Here is a 21,814-nt window from a genome sequence, read left to right as displayed (position 1 = left end):
TTGAAACACATAAAAAAAAAGAAAAGAAAGAGACAGTGGAGGGGGAAACTGGAGAGATGTTTAGACAGATGGTCTCTCTGCATCTTTTTTTCAAGTGTAAATTGGTCTTCTTTTCCAGATGAAGAATAATTCATGACTGTTTCATTGGCCAAGTCTGAAAGGTACATTGACAACCAATTAATTTACACTGAATATTAAATACAACTTATGTTTTGTGGTTATACTTTCAAAGCAGTTTGATAGTTGCATACACTGAATGTTTATTTGCAGTGCTGTACGCTTGTAAGTGGATTACTGCCAAACGCATTTTCTGCTTGTTTGTACATAAGCAGGTTATTGTCTGAAGCTTGTATTTAACCCAGAATATTGTTTTAATGTCCTCACGCCGGAGAATAAGGAGAAAATGGTTCATATGGAACACGGTGCCCCCTCAAGGCATGAGCGTTCTCTCTCTCTCACAAACACAGTGAGATACTAGAATGCTGCAGATGTTTAGAACTTTGTCTGAAACAACTGGATGGACAGAAGATCCTGTTAGATTATTTATTACTACCCAAGGTTCAACAATAAGATTTCTTCTGCTGGCATTTTACAGCAGTTTTCACTTGTCCCTCCAACACTTCTCATATTCTCCAACATATATAAATAAATAATTATATTTGTATGTTGTTGCCTTCAAAAAACCTAACTGAAAAACCAAACAAATCAATTGTTTTTTAACTAATTTAATTACTTTACAAACACTTTTGATGAAAAATTATGCCATATGTTGCAAAACATTACTGATTTGTTTAGAATTCAGTCTCATTGTAACTCATGCCACCACAACTGCTATTAGTTATTCTCACAATTTCACCAAAACATCATCTTTTATGTGAGCCACCTATATGATAAAGTTTCATAAAAACATGTGTACATGAACAATGAATTTAAGATGGCTGTCAGTGAGCCCAAAACTCTCTCGGGCCCCGGCCATATTCATCTTCATGAGTCCTGCTACTACCATATGACACAGAATGTCACACAAAATAATGAAAAACCAATGGAAAACATTAAACAAATAATGGAAAAACGGATTTTCCCAGCTCTTATGAAGACAAAAAAGTAGATGGAGTATAATGTACTAGTAGACACATCTAACGTACACAACACAAACTCCCTAACCAGTCAATTTATGAACACTAAGCTGAAAAAAAACATATGATATCATAACTATAGGCACATTATTATGTGAACACCAATGCCAATATCAATGCCAATTTCAGCAACTTATCTGTGAATAGGTATTAGTTATTATCGGTGTGAACGGGCCTTTATTCATCTCTAATCTGAAGAAATGATCTAATCCTAACTGATATCAATTACATACAAAAGTCTTAAAGATTGTTTAATGAGGGTCTAATAATAGTCATAGAAAACTGGGAAATGGTTTAACTAAATGAGCAAAAAAATGAAGCAAAAAAGTTCAGAGAAAAAGACAAAATGCTACAAGAGTGCAGAATATGCCCTTAACCACGGTAACTGGTAGTTGTCAGCGTGTGTAATCCAGATGCCCCATCTGTCTCTCACCTCAGATCTCCCAGGAACTTCTGAGAGCGAAGTTGTGCTGCTACATAGAGTGCCGCAGCCGTAGCCAGCAGCTCCCGTCTCTCTCCTGCTGTTAACATGTGACCTTTGAACCCATCAGGATACACCTCCGGGAGAAACTTAGTGCTAATATCGCCAGACACAAACCGTGGGTGAACAATGATCTCTCTCAGGAGAGGAATGTTATGGGTCACACCTGCGCGAATGACAGAATTAGGAATGAAAGAAATTTGCATTTGGAATATTTTCACATTTAAATGTTTTTGCATATTTCTTTATGCAATTTACCTCTGATGACATAATTATCAAGTGCGTCTTCCATTTTCTTGAGAGCTTCTTCTCGTGTTTTTCCATATGTGACCAACTAATGACAACAGCAATAAATCAATGGACTAGTCTGACATTTTATTTAAATCAAATGAGATTGTTAAGATGGTCTGATATTATTATTCTATTACCTTAGAAATCATGGGATCATAATAAATACTGATGTCACTTCCTTCCTCAATTCCACTGTCTACTCGAACCTTCAAGAGAAAAGCAAAATAACCATTATCATTTAAAAACATACTTTCCAAAAACTTCATGCATGACCAGCATCAAAGGTTTTAGTAGAATATCTAAAATAATTTAAGAAAGTTTCATATGGCCTATTTCACAAAATGTTTCCTGCATTTCATGTGATTTTTTCAAAACAAATCTTTTTAAGGCAAAAATCACCGGAAAACAAAACTATTAATAACCACTAAACATCACACAATGGTATCTTTTTGGACCTGCCTATAAATGAAAGAATATTGTAAATATCCTCAGTAGTGTTTGCTTTCTTTAGACATTCAAACATCATCTGTCTGTGTGTGTTTGTGAAATAAAAACATCCTGTTCTGAGCAGCTCCCGGAAACTAGTGATCTTTCAGTGAAGAGGACGAGTCTACCTGTTCTTCCTTAACTGATTGATGTGTGAATCTTACACATAAACACATTCACTGTAACTTGAACATACTAAAATGCTTGACTATGCAAAGCATAAAGGGGACTGGAGGTAATGTTTCCTCCTTTTTCCTCCATAACTTACAGACTACTACAAATTTATCATATTTTGACATAAGTCAGAAGCGCCCCAATACATTTTTGCCCAACTCAAATGAGCACAAATTAAAGTAATATAATTACTTAAGTACTTTTTATTAATATTCCTATAATAGTTGTAACTTTATATTGTTGCAGCTGGGAATAATGTGGGTTTATGACAGAAATTAATTGAAATCACTAGTTTTACAATTGGCCGATCTAGATTCTTGTATGTTAGCTACCAGTGACATTGTAAATATCTGTCATTCATGTCAACTTTTAATCAACAACCTAGAAATAAAATAGAAAAGTTTTTGCTCAAAGGCTCAAAACTTTAGCAGAAGGAATTATAGTTCATAATGTGAAGCGATCACACTTTTTTTTTTCATGCAGGGAAAGAATATAATGTTCTGAACAAGTGTCATCACTATAGATGCTGTTACATAAACACACACACACAATAGAGCAGCGAAAAGTGGCTAAACAGATCTGTGTACTAACGTTAGCCAAGTCAAGTGGCTCCTGGTACTGAGACAGCCGACCAATGGAGGGAAGACCAAATGATTTGTATGGATCCTAAAAAAGAGAGCAATAGAGAGAAGAAATATTAGATCTCAAATAAAACACAGGAAACAAAAGGCCAAGTGCCTAACCTCAAAGCTTATGTCTTAACTCGGGTCAAACTGCGGCTCAGGTAGGATGGGTTAACAAGGTCTGCTCGTTTTCGCTCATCTTTGGCAGGCACAAACACTTCTGACATCCAGTTGTGCCAGCACATTTCAGCATGATGAGATGAGACAGAAGATCCACACTATGTTGGAGTGAGTTTACTGAATATTGATGAATTCAATATTCTCATGATCTGAATAGGTGTTATTCAGGCGTATAAAAATGTCTGGCTATAATAAATCCTGAGCACACAAAAGCCAGTTTGTCAGTCACGGATTAAGGTGAGTCCAGGATTAAACGGCTCTGCTGAAGGAGTGAAAATGATCTGTATCCCAGTTAATCATTTTTTAAAACTAAAATGTAATGGAAAATCATCTTAAAGCTGAACGTAAAAAAACGATGCCAGGACAATCCATCATGAAGACACATCCTACAATAGCGCAGGATCTACTCAAAGTATCTCTGAAAGATAAACAATTATGAGGGTAAATCTGTCAATAATGTATATTATTAATAAGATCACATTTGAAAATAATGTCACATCAAAGTCAATGTTTTAAATCAATGGTCAGGACCATTTATTATGTAAAACAGAGGGTTTTTTTCCCCCTTATTTATTTTGAGCTGAAATTTCTCATGGGTATGTACAACCAAATAAATGCACTAAAATTAAGGAAGTGTGTTTTTAAGGTTGTTCTAAGGATCTTGGAAAAGTTGCAACAGTTCTTCTATGGATTTATTCTGTCTCAACTGCTTCAATTCATGTAAGCTCAGGCTCAATGATAGTGAGATCAGATCTCTGTGTGGACCATAACTCCATACCTACATCCTGCTGTAATACGATATTTGCAAAAGGAATATTTGGAAATCTAAAATGTATGTTTCCTGCTGGCATACTAAAGCAAAATATATACATCAGCATCTAAAAAAACATCTGTTTTTATGAAGCAAATAAGTTTTTGAACAGGACTGTGTATACACTACCACTCAAAAGTCTGGGGTCGGTAAGATTTTATGCTCACCAAGAATGCATTTATTTGATCAAAAATACAGTAAAAAAGGAAGATTGTGAAATATTATTACAATCTGTTTTCTATTTAAATACATTTTGAAATGTAATTTATTCCTGTGATGGCAAATTTGAAGTTTCAGCATCATTACTCCAGTCTTCAGTGTCACATAATCCTTCAGAAATCGTTCTAATATGCTGATTAGGTGCTTATAAAACATTTCTTATTATTATCTATGTTTTGCTTAATATTTTTGTGGAGACCATGATACATTGTTTCAGGATTCCTTGATAATTTGAAAGTTTAAAAGAACAGTATGTATTAAAGCGTATTTAGCGTATTAAGCTTTACTAAGAACAGATTTTACTGGCACTTTTTATCAATTTAATGCATCCTTGTGTAATAAAAGTATTAAATTAAAAAAAAGATCTGGTATATTCACATACATATGATTTAAAAAATAATATACATAAATGCTAAAACTAAATATATTTTGTACAATAATAACCTAATTCACTCAAGATATTTGAAATAAAAAGAAAATTATTCTCTGAACAGCAGTAGATTTTCTGTTACCCAGCAAGGGCACAATTATCTGTTGATATTTGAGATTAAAACCAACTGAAATATCAGCCCATGACTAATCTCAGAAATACTGAAATCACTGTATTATGCATTGCATTGCATTGCATTGCTTGTTGGTTTACCTCAGCATAGACTCTGCTCTCGATGGCCCAGCCATTTATGGGTATGTCGGGCTGTTTGTGCTGGAGTTTGTAACCCTTTGCAATGCGGATCATCTGCTGCACCAGATCCAGCCCTGTGATACACTCAGTGATGGGGTGCTCCACCTGAGAGAGAAGGACACACTCTCTAACATCTTAAAATAATACATTAAATGGACTGCTGTGTACAAAAGTAACCGTACATACTGCATCAATTTCATTTTATAAAAAAAAAAAAAACGGAATTTATCACCAGAATTAAAACGCTAAATACCGTCTCCCACCAAATGCACTCAAACACTAACATAGGTGTTTAAAAGACTCTTGTTACCCAGACAGCGCCACTAACAACTACTCATTAACCCTGAGCGGAAATATTAAACCTTTCTCCTGCCCAGAGCAATGTGGCCCCTCCCCATTCTGCCTGTTTCCCTTTGGGAGGTCTACACTAATGAGCTTTATAGACACTTTGATGTCCTCTGTGGCTCTGGGTTCTAGTGAGGTGGCAAGTGAAATAAATGGTGATGAAGATCAACATTGTGTTCCATACTAGATTTGTTAGATAGAAATGACATACAAGAGGTCTTGTACCATTAAAACATCCTGCAAGTTTTATATCTTAAAGGGATAGTTCACCCAAAAATGAAAATTCTGTCATCATTTACTCACCCTCAGGTTGTTCCAAACCTGTATAAATTTCTTTTTTTTTCTGTTGAACACAAAGGAAAATATTTTGAAGAATGTGAGAAACTGAACAGTTCTGGGGCACCACTGACTTCCATAGTATTTTTTTTTCTACTATGGAAGTCAATGCACCAAAGCGACCTGATTACAAACTTTCTTCAAAATATCTTCCTTTGTGTTCAGCAGAACAAAGAAATTTATACAGGTTTGGAACAACTTGAGGGTGAGTAAATGATGACAGAATTTTTATTTATGGGTGAACTATCCCTTTAAAACATCCTCCTCATTATAAACAAAACATTTATTTAAAAGAGCCGCTCCCTAAAAACAGATTGTTGCAGTCAGAGGGTCAGAAAGAGGGTTAAAAAAATTTTTTTTAATTTTTAAATTTTAATTTTTCCGCATATTTGAGTTTTGTGCAAAAATATATATATGGTACGGAAAGTATTCAGACCCCCTTAAATTTTTCACTCTTTGTTATATTGCAGCCATTTGCTAAAATCATTTAAGTTAATTTTTTTTCCTCATTAATGTACACACAGCACCCCATATTGACAGAAAAACACAGAATTGTTGACATTTTTGCAGATTTATTTAAAAAAAAAAAACTGAAATATCACATGGTCCTAAGTATTCAGACCCTTTGCTGTGACACTCATATATTTAACTCAGGTGCTGTCCATTTCTTCTGATCATCCTTGAGATGGTTCTACACCTTCATTTGAGTCCAGCTGTGTTTGATTATACTGATTGGACTTGATTAGGAAAGCCACACACCTGTCTATATAAGACCTTACAGCTCACAGTGCATGTCAGAGCAAATGAGAATCATGAGGTCAAAGGAACTGCCTGAAGAGCTCAGAGACAGAATTGTGGCAAGTGTGGAGAAAACCAGGCACTGCTCATCACCTGTCCAATGCAGTCCCAACAGTGAAGCATGGTGGTGGCAGCATTATGCTGTGGGGGTGTTTTTCAGATGCAGGGACAGGACGACTGGTTGCAATCGAGGGAAAGATGAATGCGGCCAAGTACAGGGATATCCTGGACGAAAACCTTCTCCAGAGTGCTCAGGACCTCAGACTGGGCCGAAGGTTTACCTTCCAACAAGACAATGACCCTAAGCTAAAATAACGAAGGAGTGGCTTCACAACAACTCCGTGACTGTTCTTGAATGGCCCAGCCAGAGCCCTGACTTAAACCCAATTGAGCATCTCTGGAGAGACCTAAAAATGGCTGTCCACCAACGTTTACCATCCAACCTGACAGAACTGGAGAGGATCTGCAAGGAGGAATGGCAGAGGATCCCCAAATCCAGGTGTGAAAAACTTGTTGCATCTTTCCCAAAAAGACTTATGGCTGTATTAGATCAAAAGGGTGCTTCTACTAAATACTGAGCAAAGGGTCTGAATACTTAGGACCATGTGATATTTCAGTTTTTCTTTTTTAATAAATCTGCAAAAATGTCAACAATTCTGTGTTTTTCTGTCAATATGGGGTGCTGTGTGTACATTAATGAGGAAAAAAAATGAACTTAAATGATTTTAGCAAATGGCTGCAATATAACAAAGAGTGAAAAATCTGAATACTTTCCGTACCCACTGTATAATAATATATATATATATATATAACTCCCAGTTTCTGTGGATAAAAAAACGTTAATTATAAAATTAAACAGCTATGGCATAATTACACCAGAAATATCTATGGAGGGGATCTTTGAATATTGTGTTGGACAATGGTGGGCCTAGATATTTAGTGAGAGCAATCAAAAGCATAATCACAACTCTTAACACTGGACAAAAAAAAAGCCATTCTACAAAAACTTTCTGTATTGAAGAGCTGCCAAAATAAAGAGAAAGAGCAGACATATTTAAGTTACAGATAAATTAAATATGTTACTTTATTACAGTATTCCCAATTCCCTTAAATTGAATCCTTTGAAAGGTTGTGTGTGTGTGAGTGAGTGAGTGTGTGTGTGTGTGTGTGTGTGTGTGTGTGTGTGTGTGTGTGTGTGTGTGTGTGTGTGTGTGTGTGTGTGTGTGTATAATGTCAGAGTTGTTAATGTACTTGAACTTCACATATAATTGAACTTCATATTTAATTGAAGTTCTACATGCAATGCAATTGTACAATGGCATAAATTAAAGCTCTTTTTAAAAGCCTACATCTTATGTTAAGTGTCAGGTATATTTTTTTCTAATGGCAAGGACAGACAGCACTCTTTACAAAGTTCTCATGCAGACAGTCTGCCTTGTCGTTAATGGGTGCTCAGACAAATTGCAACACTAATGTAAGGCTCCAATAAAAAAAAAAATGAGGTAATTACTACCAAAATCCCTTTCAAGGAAAGTCTGTTCACTTGGCAGCCATATTTGCAACACCTCCGAGAGTCCAAGACCAAGTCCTATCTACTTGAATGGAGCAATCCTAAAATCTCAGGACAGTCTGCACGTACAGTGGGTGATGCATAATTTTCCACCAGAATAGTATGCGCTCCGCCTGATTTTTGTAAATTTTGGATAAGATTTTTGTGGCAGGTGTTAATTTCAATCCCTGAATGTAATGTAATGATGTTTCAAGAAAGCAAAAAGGATGTGCTTCAAATATATCAATGCACATACAAACCTGTAGACGTGTGTTCATCTCCAAGAAGTAGAAGTTCTTCTTGGAGTCGACAAGAAACTCCACAGTGCCAGCTGAGGAGTATTTCACTGCTTTAGCCAGAGACACGGCCTGCTCTCCCATCGCTCTCCGAGTGTCAGGGTCCAGAAAGGTGCTAAACAGACACACAAACACAAACTTATAGCAATGTAGATAGTCGCATAAGGCGGTAGTGCTTACTGTTCACACACATTTAATTGAAGACTTCATTTAACTTAAATTTTATTTTTTTTCCCCTTCTTCCGGGATGAGTGCCTCACGATTCACATTTAGACTATTTGGTGCCATATCTTAGAAACTCTCAGGTTGACTTTAGATTTTATAAAATAAATAAATGCAATGCTGAAACAAACCTGGGTGCCTCCTCCACCACTTTCTGGTTTCTTCTCTGGATGGAGCACTCTCTCTCATTCAGCCACAGCGCATTGCCGTGTTTGTCCGCCAACACCTGCACACAACGGAATGGAAATCATTAGCACAAATATCCACACCGTGGTCACTCAAAAAAATCCTATGACAGTATAGAAAACATAATCTCTGCTGTAGAGAAAGTGATACGCCAAAACATTTTCAATGGACAGTTAGTCACTGGGAAATCACAGGTGTTAATTCAAAACCCTTACGTCAGTCTCTTCTAAAATCATGCATTTATCTTTAGAATCAAGAATTTAATCACATTTACTGCTATTATCCAAAGTGACTTACTTTGCAATCAAGGTATACATTGTCTATTCATGCATTCTCAAGGAACTGAACACATGACCTTGGCATTGCTAGTGCCAATCGCTACTGTTTGAGCTACAGGAATGTTATTGAATCTTGAATTTTTATTTACAATCAGCTGAGGAGGAATGTGCGACCTGAGGTTAAGTGGTTACCAAGCAGACAGTACAACGACGACTCAAGGCTCATTTTTTCTGGGAGTAGAGCCAACAACCTGCTGGTTACTAGCCCTGATCCTTAATCACTACACCAAATAAAACTAACCTCCTACAAGCTAAAAGATAACATTACAAAAGTAACATTAATCTGATAAACAGAATGATTGTGTGGGTAAGGGTTAACCTAAACCGTAAACCATTTCAAATATGGGATATAAAATTACTCTATTGTGCTCTAACCTCTCGCATTCTGTTCCACAATTTTGGGCAACAACTATTATATTTTAGCAGTTTAGTTTTGGTTGGCAGTTGAATGAATGAATTGCTGAATTGCTGAATGAATTGCTGAATGAACAAACGAACTGTTGAACAAATGAATGAATTGTTGAACGAATAAATGAATGAACAAAAGAATGAACGAATGAATGAATTGTTGAATGAATGAATTAATAAATGAATGAATGAATGAACGAATGAATGAATGAACGAACGAATGAATGAACGAACGAATGAATGAATGATTTGAACTGAATGAATTACTAAGGGGTATCTTAATCCTAATACAGGTAGTGCCCATTTAACTGTTTTTCAGCAATCAGTTATGACTACAGGGTGGACAAACTGGTTTTATCTAATTAATATTCATGAGTTAAATAAAGGCTATTTATATGTATGACTCAAGTGTCCAGTAGATACACTGCCATTCAAAAGTTTGGGGTCAGTAAGAATTATTTATTTATTTACTTATTTAGTTAGTTAATTTAGCAAGAGCATGTTAAATTGACAGTATAGACATTTACAATGTTACAAAAGATTTCTAATTCAAATAAATGCTGTTCTTTTGAACTTTCTTTTTATCATTTCTATTTTACGTATTAAATAGCACAACTGCTTTCAACATTGGTAATAAAAAAAATGTTACTTGAGCACCAAATCAACACATTAGACATCTGAAGGATCATGTGACACTAAAGACTGTAAAAAGAAGTAATGATGCTGAAAATTCAGCTGTCATCATAGGAATAAATTCCATTTTAAAATACAATAAAATATAATAATAAATTACAATAATATTTCACAATGTTACTGTTGTTACTGTACGTTTGTAAATTGAGCATAAGAGACTTCTTTCAAAATCTCACCAGCCTCAAACATTTCAACTGTTCTGTATACGAACTCATTGAAGACTATCGAAAAACTCATTAAACTGGCTAAAAAAATACCCAGAGTCTTATCTAGCTGGAATCTAGGCAAAAACTGGCTATTTATTAAAGGAACTTTTGCTTTATTTAATATTTCTGTCTCACTACATACATGTTGATGACTGTTCTATTATTCTTACATTATAAAAGAATGGCTAATTGTTCACATACACAAGCAAGGTGGTCTTATCCAGTAAATACCTGAATCTCAATATGTCTGGGGTTATCTATGAACTTCTCAATCAGCAGACGGTCATCTCCAAAACTAGATGCTGCCTCCTGAGAGGAGAAACGAAAGCCTTCCCTGAAACAAAACATCAAAGCTTCATAAGACTTCATCGCATTCTAATAACAATCAACGATTTTAATCCATAAACCTACATATTTTGATTCACATGCTCTTATTTTCACATTTCACTGTACATCAACTACTTGTTTGTTAATAATTTTTGTTTAGAGTTAGAATAGTGTTATTATTATTAACTTTGGACATACCATTCATGTCTGCTTTTATACAAATGAGAGAAGATTGACTGACTGACTGAACTACTAGATCTTCCTCAGATTAGTTAAACTGTCTGGAAGTCGGTTCAAGTAGCTGTTGTCAGGGAACTTGAGTGGATAAGCATCTCTTTGCCTGATGACTCTCACTCTCTCCCTCTCTCTGTCCTGTCTCCACTGAATTGCTCTGAGTGACTGTTTTGCCTCTCAAGATAAATCCAATTAAAGCTTAAACAAAAGCCCGACTTCAGCCTACGGCAATAAAAGACACAATTAACAGCAACATGTCCCACTGAAGTTTTTATTAATATTCGTAAGAACAAAGAAAGATAAGGAGGGAGGGAAGGGAAGGGCAGAGAGAGAGAGAGAGAGAGAGAGAGAGAGAGAGAGAGAGAGAGAGAGAGAGAGAGAATCATGGAGGATGATTTGTAAATGGTAATATGTAAATGTGTATTACAAAATGAAAAATGATAATATAAGACCCTAGTCACTTAAGCTGTAAAACTGTACAACTGAACAATTCCCTATAACACTGACCCAAAACCAAATTCATTTTATTAATTAACTAATTAGCTTAATAAAGCTTATTACTGCTTGAAAAAGTACCTTAGACTGACTCTTTCCAAAGAAAACTTACACGGGGTCTCATGTTCTATCTAGTGATCAGATGTCTGTGATCCTTTAGTATTACAAATATCCCTGAATCAGCTTTCTTCACGTCTCACCTGGTTTCCTCATCATTCCAGGCGATTCTCATCCCTTTACCACCTCCGCCAGCAGACGCTTTGATCATAACAGGGTAGCCTGCGAGAGACAAACACAAATTCTGAGTTAGCTTCATTTACCACATTACCTTATTATTCAAAGATGCAAACTATGATAAAATGTCTACATTTTAAAATCACTCTTACCAATTTCTCCTGCAATTCTCACAGCCTCCTCCACATCCTTGAATAAAACATAAACATAACTTGTTTAGTACATGCGTATCTGTTTGTGAGATGTGGACTGCAGCAGGTAAGAGAATTCAGTTCCTCATCTAGTCCAGCAGAGGGAGCTGCATAGCATCATAGTTTTTACTACCTCCAGCAACTGTATACTAACAATGAGGACACAAATTACATCAAAGGTCAAGAAGATTTCTATAAAATGTCAATTTATTAATTGAGTAATGCATTGTGGTATATATTAAAGTGGTGTAAATGAGGGTGATTTTTTTTTTTAAGCATAATTTCTGAATCTGAAATACATTGAAATATTACCATACATATTGCTTAATCACAGCTTTATATGAAATGACAAACTAAAAATATGCTATTCACAAGTGAAATTTACCCTCACATCTTTGCTGACACTTAAGTATACTAACCTTTTGAAACTATTTTAAAGGCAAAAATGTTGATATTGGTGGAAATGGTTCCACAACTGAAGGTCAGTAATAGTTTGTGTAAAATAAAGTTATAATATTTTTGGGAGGGTGGGGGGTGGTGGGGGGTATTAATCATTTTATGGTAGATTTTAGGTTTCAAGATTGGCTGGCAAAGTCTGGCTCTGCGACAAGGGTTTAACAATAAAATCTATAAATAAAGGTACTTGAAAAATAGGGGAAAAAATCTACAATGGTTTTAAAGGGAAAAAAAAAAATTCTACAAAGGTTTTAAATTCACTTTAAATGTGATCTATAATGTTATATCATGTGACAAAAATAAAATAGCTGAAATTAGTCATCAGTGACTGAAGTGACTTGAAGAAACCCTTAAGGCCCCAATATACTCATGGTGAAGTTCATTTTCGTTCTTTGCTTTGGTGTAAAAAGAAGTTTGAAATATGCAAGCATATACTGTTAGTATACTGTTACAACAACAACAACAACAACATTTTCTACAATAAAACGACGCTCCAGTGTGTCCGTGTTTTTACTCGCGGACATCTGACCTCGACGGACCGAACAGAAGAAACAAACCGGAGAAGATTTCCACATCAAAGAAGGCGGAGCCTCAGAGCACAGCTAACTATTACATAATTGCCACGGACCATAGTTCAAAGGTGTTTACCAGCCAGAGCGAACTTTTCTGGAAAGATCACTTTATCAAGCTTTTCATACAGAATTCCCAAAACGAACAGAAAACGAACTTCGGCTTTGTCCAAAATTGCCCCCAGTCCCTTAAATAGGGCACTATTTGAGGGAACAGCCATCTGTAGTGGTGTCTGAAATGAGTAGACATTATCGAGTGCACTCATTCAATCCCACAATGCACTGCAATAATGAGTGTAAAATTGATGCACGCTCAATGGCTAGAGAATACCCATAATGCACTGTGAGAGTTGCGCATGGAATGAATTCCCGCATCTGACCAGAATATGGCGCACGCAGCTGAATCATCCATTCATCCATGCATTTTCCAAACCGCTGGTCCAATGTGGGTACAGCATAATATCATACAGGTATAAAATCATTTTTAATTGATTATTAAATTGTAAGTTAAGGTTTATACTTGCTAGCTTCCATGACAGAGTACAAGTTAAATCGTTTCATTACTACTGGAGCTGCCAGTTTGCCAAGGTTCAAATAATTATTAAACGGCAAGCACAAACTATACAAAAGCGGCAGCCCTTCCGGCGCACTCTGTGCAGCCCTTCATTCACTCATTTTCATTCACTCCCTCAAGTGAACTATATTAATGGACTAATGTAGAGAATAGTGAATGAGGGTATAGGGGGCGATTTCAGACACAGCCAAGCTGTTTTGAACTCCCGAAACGAACACAAAACAAACTTCGTTTTGGCCTGATTTTTTTCTCTATTTTTTTTTTTTTTTTTCAAAATGATGTCGGGGCCTTTATTCAATACTGGTATAGTATCTGCAACTGCATATTTAGAAAGATACTTATAGAACAGCTCCTTTGACCTAAATAAAACCCATTTACAGTGAACTAAGAGGCTGTAACTTCAATATATTCATACATATTCATAAACTTCATATCAGAGCACCCTCTGACAGAAAATGTGTTACTAGGCTTCAAGGCAATTCATTAAGAACAGTTTATCTATGATTTACCATATTGTTTTGTCTTATAAATAACACACAAAAAAATGATAATTAAGGCCCACTATTACATTTCTGAATTTTTTATATTTCTAATATGTTCCCATTTAAAAAAAAAAAAAAAAAACACATTTGAAAAAAAAATTGGGAAATGAGAAAAAATTGATTAAATACTTAGAAGACTACCAAATTTTAACTGAAAAAGTCAACAACTGTATCAATGGGCAATGACCATGTTGTGCCGAGAGAATCAAATTGTAAATATTTTCCTGCCAAAATTGCTGCTGTGATTCCTTTCAGACTGCAAGCTGCTGTGTTAAGTGACAAATAGGTCATATTTAATTGCTTTAAACAATTGTTGCAATTACGCAACTGTGAATTTCTGAGAGTTGAAAATGGCGACAAAATAATTGTTTACAAACAATTATTGAAATAGTGAAACAACTATTGAAATTTTTTTCTCACCAGACATCAAAATACATTAGCAGCTGAGTTCTACACTAGCATTAAATGAAGTTAAGCTAAGGTGAGAAATCCAGCAGAAGGGACTAAAGGGGAGATTTTTGCGTGTGTGTGAGAGTCAGACTGTGATCAGTGTGCTGATGTTATCAGGGTCGTTGAGGAGGTGTTCACAGATGGTAATGCCCATACAATCAGAGTGTCATGGGGCACATCTTTGCTTTATAGAGCCCTATCAGCTCAGGAAGTGTCAAAACGGCCACCACACACGGCCATTAAAGGCCATTTAAACGGCATGCAGGAGGAGGGGATGGGTGGGGGGAGGGGAATTAGAAATAGAGGCAAGAGAAAGAGTTTAAAGGCATTTAGGAGGACTGATACGTAGCTTTATTTTGGTTAAGAGCTTTGTTATAAACTTTGCAATAGAACAAGTAGCATATACCAAATATATGCACTACTGTTCAAAAGTTTGAGGTCAGTTTTAATGATTTTGTAACAAGTCCCTTATGTTCACCATGGGTGTATTTGATCAAAAACACAGTAAAACAGTAATATTGTGAAATATCATTACAATTTAAAATAAGTATTTTCCATTTTAATATAAGACGTAAAATAATGTACTGTGATGGCAAAGTTGAATTTTCAACAGCCATTACTCCAGTCTTCAGTGTCACATGATCTTTCAGAAATCAATTAATATGCTGATTTTGAGCTGAAGTAACATTTCTTATTATTTCCCATGTTGATATTTTTGTGGAAACAGTGATATATTTTTTCAGTATTATTTGATGAATAGCAAGTTCAAAAGCACATTTTGGAATAGAAATCTTTTGAAACATTATAAATGACTTTTGATCAATTCAATGCATCCTTGCTGAAAAGTATTTATTTCTTTAAACAAAATTGTACTGACCGTAAACTTTTGAATGATAGTGTATATATGAAAACTTAATGGAACAAAACAAAATGAGGTCTATAGGACCATTTGTTATGTGACGAATATCACAGTCTGTACTTTAAACAACAATCGTCTCAGCTTTCCCATGTTTTTCCATTAGACTTTGGGTTAAACTCCTTTGCAGCATGAAAATGATCAAAAAATGCAGTTCATAACAGAAGCTACAGTAAATGGCAGGAGTTGCACTGACTATTAAATTATTTCTGCCACTAGTCGACGCTTTGGGTCTGTTTTGACTGGTCGTGGCTCACATGACTGCAGTTGCGCTCGTTCAATACATGGTGACAGGAGAAGGACAGCTCCTCTGTCCACAAACTGCATCCCACTGTCATGCGCCAATGGACTTGGTCAGCACAGACTGTTGATGCTAAATGCCAAGAGTCAACTACTTTTTTGGATGAATGAGCAATTGTGAAAAGTACTAGTAAAATGTGTCTGAACAATCAGATTTCTTAAGTCTGACCTGAGATCACTGTAATATCATACTGCCAAAGTATAAATATTATTAAAAAAAAACATAAAAACAAAACAAAACAAAAAAACCATTGGGCTTTTTTTGTACAAGATCAGTATGTTGATGACATAATTAAATGACAAATTAATTAAATACCTGACAAATAAATATCTGGAAAACACTGATTTCAACTTAAATTATTTGTTTTAAAAATAAATTCTATAGGCAAGTTAATTAATTAATTTATTTTTTTTAAGAAAGTAATCCTTTTATTCAGTAAGGGCACATTAAACTGATCATAAGTGAACATAAAAACTTTTACATGGTTAAAAAAAAAAAAAAAAAAAAATCTCAAGCCTATTTCAAACAAATACTGTTCTTTTGAACTTCCTAAAGAATGTTAAAAGTTTCCATAAAAATATTAGGCCGCACAACTGTTTTCAACATTGATGAAAATAATAGAAAGTGTTTCTTGAGATGCCAAATCAGCATATTAGAATGATTTCTGAAGGATCATGTGACACAGAGGACTGAAGTAATGATGCTGATTTGCCATCACAGAAAAAAAAATAAATTTTAAAATAATAACAACAGCAACAACATTTTAAATTGTAATAATATTTTAAGATTTTTTTTTTGTTGTTTTTTTTTTTTACATATTTTTGATCAAATAAATGCAGACTTTTGAATGGCTTTTGAATGGTGTATGTACTATATATTATAAACTATATAACATGTGTATATTGTTATCTGTAACACATATGTAGTATATTTCAGTATTTTAGCAAGAGGCTGTTTGTTTAGCTCCGCTAGAAAAGGGTGTTTGTAATTTTATTATTAATTTTGACAAACCACCCATCTGTGCTATACTGATCATTACACATTTATTTGCAAAACTAATAAAAAAAAAAAAAAAAAAAAAAAAAAAAAATCTTTTATTAGATAAACAGCACAAGCATGTGTGATGTGAGGGATTCTTTGGAAAAGACTGAGGACAAACATAAAAATAAATAAATGAATAAATAAATAAAAATCCCAAATGTTGGTCTGACCTTGACTACCCCATCAAAGCCTGGGATGGTGTTGACTTTGGCAGCTTTGGCGATGAGTTTGCTCTCGATCTTATCCCCCATGGCCTGGATGGCATGCGTGTCAGGACCAATGAAGGTCACCCCCTCTGCCGCCTGTAGAGAAAGAATTTATAATAAGGCACATTTTATGTCATCTTAGTTATTTATTCTAAGGAGATCTTACTTACAAATCAAGACCATAGGCATCAAAAGTATCAAGGCAACCATCAGAAAATGTCACGTCTCACTGCATGACTCGCATGACTCAGAAATAATCAGATCGTTCATCATAATCCCATTTTTATTCTTACATCAAACCTCAACACACCTGCACATTACGTGATCAAGCTGTACTTTTCTGGTTATATACACCACTGTGCATCATCTGAAACCGGATTCCAATTTTTCACCTTTCAGCTTTCACAGTGCCAGTCAAAAGTTTGGACACACTTATGATTTATGCTTATTTCTCATGATCTTAAAGAACTTACACTAGAGTTCAAAAGTTTGAGGTTGGTAAGATATTTTTTTTTTTCATCAAGGAAATTAATACTTTTATTCAGCCAGGTTGTATTAAACTGATCAAAAGTGACAGTGAAGACATTTATAATATTACAAATGATTTCCATTTCAAATAAATGCTGTTCTTTTGAATGTTCTGTTCATCTAAGAATCCTAAAAACGTATTACTGTTTGAACAAAAATATTAAGCAGTACAACTGTTTTCAACATTGATAATAATAAGAAATGTTTATTGAGAAGCAAATCAGCATATTAGAATGATTTCTGAAGGATCATGTGACACTGAAGACGGGAGTAACGATACAATTTCAGCATTGCCATCACAAGAATAAATTACATTTTAAAATATATTAAAATAGAAAAAAGTTGTAATTTAAGTTGCAACTTATTTTAAGTTGTAACAATATTTGTCAATATTACTGTTTTACTGAATTTTTAATTAAATAAATGCAGCTTTAGTGAGCATAAGGGACTTCTTTCAAAAATATATATACATCAAAAATACGTATATAGAAAGATTTATGATGAAATACTTGAACTTAGTGAAATTAGTTTTGTAAACCAATAGAAACCATTTCTTTATAAAATGATATATATATTTTTTATTGACATACATGTAAACTCAAGTAAACATACTTGTATATAAAACAGTTACTATGAGCACTGGTCACGCACGGCATAGTGACATCTTGAATATCTAAATCTCTCAACCTCAAAAGAGGTAAGCTACCATACTTTTGTTGCCACGGGAACCAAATCCCTTCACAAAAAAGAACCCCAGGGTTTGAACTTTGGTGAAATAAAGAAAGGTAGCTTCAGGTAATGCCCGCAGAAACATACATCTAAATAACGAAGCCAGAAAAAAGAACGGGAAAAAGGAGATCTGTTCTTTTCTTTGTTAGTCTCGAGAATCGGGAGGCTATTGCTTCCTGGCTAATATACTACAGATAGTATGCCTGAGGCGCGCAGAACCCACGGAGCTCTGTAATTAAAAGAGGGATTTGACCCCATGACTCTTTCAGCTCCAACTGGACCCATGGTGTCATGAGATAAAGGATAAATCTAAATGAGGCAAAAAAGTGATCTGTTTGTTCTTGACAAGTGCTTGGGAAAAAAACAAACTAAGGTGTCAACAAATTTAACTTCTGTAATCAACTGAAGTCCATTACAAATCACTAAAACTATAAAGTAGAGAAAACCCATACGTGAGTTTATTTTTCACTGAATCAAAAATTCACGTGAACAAAAAGGTTGATTGAAATGAATGAGGCAAATGAATCACTGAAGTAACTACAGACAGTTTACTATTTTAAATTATGCTTTCAAAAAGTACTGAAAACAATTGTGCTGTAAAATAAAATAACTAGAAAGCAAAAACAAAAAACAAAAAAAACTAGAAAGCAAACAAAAAAAAACAAAAAACAAAACTAGACGAATCTAGAAAGCAAAAACAAAACAAGAAAGCAAACAAAAAACAAAACAAAACAGGGGACATGAAATGAAAAACAAAACAAAAATGGGACACAATATCACTGTAAAAATAAAATAAAAATAAAATAGAAAGCAAAAAAAAATAAAAAGCAAAACAAACAAAACTAGGGGGGGGAATAAATAAAAACAAAACAAAAGAAACAATGGACATGAAATGGAAGAAGAAAAAAAATACATAAATGGGACACAATTTCACTGTTTATTTTTATATGCACTGGCGAATTACAGTGGGCCCCAGTCATGCTAGAGACCTTTCACTCAAACCCTTGTCTGTGTCTCTGTCAGGTTCTGGAAAATTAAATCCAATAAAACGGTTGGGCCTATTCAGATGTCACTCAATCTCTCTCCTCCTTCTGTCCATCTTTACACTTCCCTCATGTGTATTTGTGCATGTGCTACATTTAAAGTGCTAAACAACCAGCAAGCCACTACAACAACAGTAAAAAGAGTGTGAGCCTCTAGAAGTGTCAAGAACTTGCGTACAATTGCGCACGTGAGCAAGAGAACACCAGGATAATGAAAACATCTTGTTCAAGACAACATCCAAAGAGTGAAAAGGCATGAAAACACACACGCACACTCCACTCAAACTCAATCTCCTCTCTGCTATTGAAAAGCGCTTCTCTTTTAACATGCTAAAGAGGCTGTAGAGGTAATCCTAACAGAGCTCTCTAGGCTGAAGCTGCGCATGCCCAGGGGCTCCGGCCAATCGTTTGCGCTGCGTAAAACTGTACTAACAGTCGGGCAGAGGGGGCAGCTATTCAGGATGGGGGGCTCATTCACCTCTTATTCATGTGGGGGGTATCACTATTCAACTGCTAATGTAATGACATCTTCATTTCCACACACACACAGAAGGCAGTGGATGGCCCACTCATCTGTGTACGTGCGCATAGGGAAATATAAAAGAGTGAACGGGGGATGGAAAGGTAGAGAGAACTGAACAGGTACAGATGTGGTTGAGGGATTGGTTATGAAACTAATTATTAACATTTATTTATATAACAAACTCTTTTATCCAAAGCAATTAAGTATATAGGGTAAGCTGGAAGAAAATATCCTGAAAATACAAAATTAAAACAAAAACTTCTAATAGCTTAATACATAACATAAGGCAAACATATGGTTTAAATGAAAAGCTTATGCTTATACCACTTTCTGTAAATCTGTGAATCATTGCCTTTACTATTTTCTGTAAGTGATGCATTACTATGACACTCCTGCCTCATTTGTAAGCCCACACACAATCAGACTGTTTTCTGCACTGATTTTTTTTGGAGAAAGTGGAATTAGTCATGGTTGAACAAAGATTAAAGTAGTATTATTATAAGCTGAAAGATATTAATGCATTTTTTAAAATTTAGTTATATTTAAAGGTTAAAGGCCCGTTCACACCAAGAACGATAACTATAAAAGATAACTATATTAGCGTCCACACCAGCGGACGATATCATTCTGTTTATTCTAAGCACGTGCTTGTCTGTCACTTTTAAGGGATAGTTCACCCAAAAATGAAAATGTGATGTTTATCTGCTTACCCCCAGGGCATCCAAGATGTAGGTGACTTTGTTTCTTCAGTAGAACACAAATGATGATTTTTAACTCCAACCGTTGCGGTCTGTCAGTCGTATAATGCTTGTCAATGGGAACTCCATCTATAAGAGTCAAAAAAACATGCACAGACAAATCCAAATTAAACCCTGCGGCTCGTGACGACACATTGATGTCCTAAGACACGAAACGATCGGTTTGTGCGAGAAACCGAACAGTATTTATATCATTTTTCACCTCTAAAACACCACTATGTCCAACTGCCTTGCACATCCGGTTGGTGAGGTCTGAACGCGCTCTGACAACGGAAGTGATGTCTCGCACTCATTGAAGTATAAGCGCGAGACATCACACCCGTCATCGGAACGCATTTTCAGATCTCGCTAACCGGATGCGCAAGGCAGTTGGACATAGTGGTTTTAGAGGTGAAAAATGATATAAATACTGTTCAGTTTCTCGCACAAACCGATCGTTTCGTGTCTTAGGACATCAGTGTGTCGTCACGAGCCACAGGGTTTAATTTGGATTTGTCTGTGCATGTTTTTTTTACTCTTAAAGATGGAGTTCCCATTGACATGCATTATACGACTGACAGACCGCAACGGTTGGAGTTAAATATCATAATTTGTGTTCTACTGAAGAAACAAAGTCACCTACATCTTGGATGCCCTGGGGGTAAGCAGATAAACATCAAATTTTTATTTTTGGATGAACTATCCCTTTAAATGCTCAAGCTCATTACAGCAGGATGGATTCTGATTGGCTGTCAATGTTTTTAATCGCTCATCAGCTGGATAAAATCGTTCTGTCAATGATTACAACAATATAGTTTCTCTGTTCTGTTATCGCTGTAGCTCTGGTGTAAACTATGATTTTAGGCTGTAAACTGATTTTTAGAACTATATCTTTATTGCTATCTTTATAGTTATTGTCCTTGGTGTGAACAGGCCTTAAATGTGTAATTTCTTCACCACAACATTTTTTCAAAGTGTTCTACTTTTTCAGACTGAAGTTTCACACCTTCCTGCCATCTGCCATTATTCAAATCAAACAGGTATTCCAAACTCAACATTGGTTGAGACAATGCTATTATAGACAGTCAAGTTGAGCTGCTAAAATAAAATAAAATAAAATAAAAAGATCTCAATTGATTCTGAAGCTTTTGCTCTTTTTATGTAATTCTATGAAAGTCTCATGTGTTTGAATAGTTTTAAACTGAATTTTGCAGAAATTATTGTTGGCAAGGAAATGAGAATGACCAAAGCTATCCCT

The 21,814-nt window shown here is 35.2% G+C and overlaps 1 protein-coding gene across 1 annotated transcript in view; it reads right to left on the bottom strand.

Annotated features, from left to right (window-relative positions):
* pcca (propionyl-CoA carboxylase subunit alpha) overlaps positions 1-21,814 on the bottom strand; it is a 54,751-nt gene that overhangs the window by 18,947 nt on the left and 13,990 nt on the right. Inside the window, exons 7-17 of the mRNA XM_051887791.1 lie at positions 16,961-17,092; positions 11,903-11,939; positions 11,717-11,795; positions 10,692-10,794; positions 8,761-8,855; positions 8,372-8,522; positions 5,045-5,188; positions 3,160-3,234; positions 2,046-2,114; positions 1,876-1,951; positions 1,570-1,783 (exon numbers count right to left, since the gene is read on the bottom strand). Coding sequence (XP_051743751.1) covers positions 1,570-1,783; positions 1,876-1,951; positions 2,046-2,114; positions 3,160-3,234; positions 5,045-5,188; positions 8,372-8,522; positions 8,761-8,855; positions 10,692-10,794; positions 11,717-11,795; positions 11,903-11,939; positions 16,961-17,092 — 1,175 coding nt within the window. The remainder of the gene's footprint in view (positions 1-1,569; positions 1,784-1,875; positions 1,952-2,045; positions 2,115-3,159; positions 3,235-5,044; positions 5,189-8,371; positions 8,523-8,760; positions 8,856-10,691; positions 10,795-11,716; positions 11,796-11,902; positions 11,940-16,960; positions 17,093-21,814) is intronic.

Source organism: Ctenopharyngodon idella, chromosome 1, assembly GCF_019924925.1.
Source record: "Ctenopharyngodon idella isolate HZGC_01 chromosome 1, HZGC01, whole genome shotgun sequence".
In the NCBI taxonomy this organism is placed as follows: Eukaryota; Metazoa; Chordata; class Actinopteri; order Cypriniformes; family Xenocyprididae; genus Ctenopharyngodon; species Ctenopharyngodon idella.
This window is presented reverse-complemented; position numbering and strand designations above follow the sequence as displayed.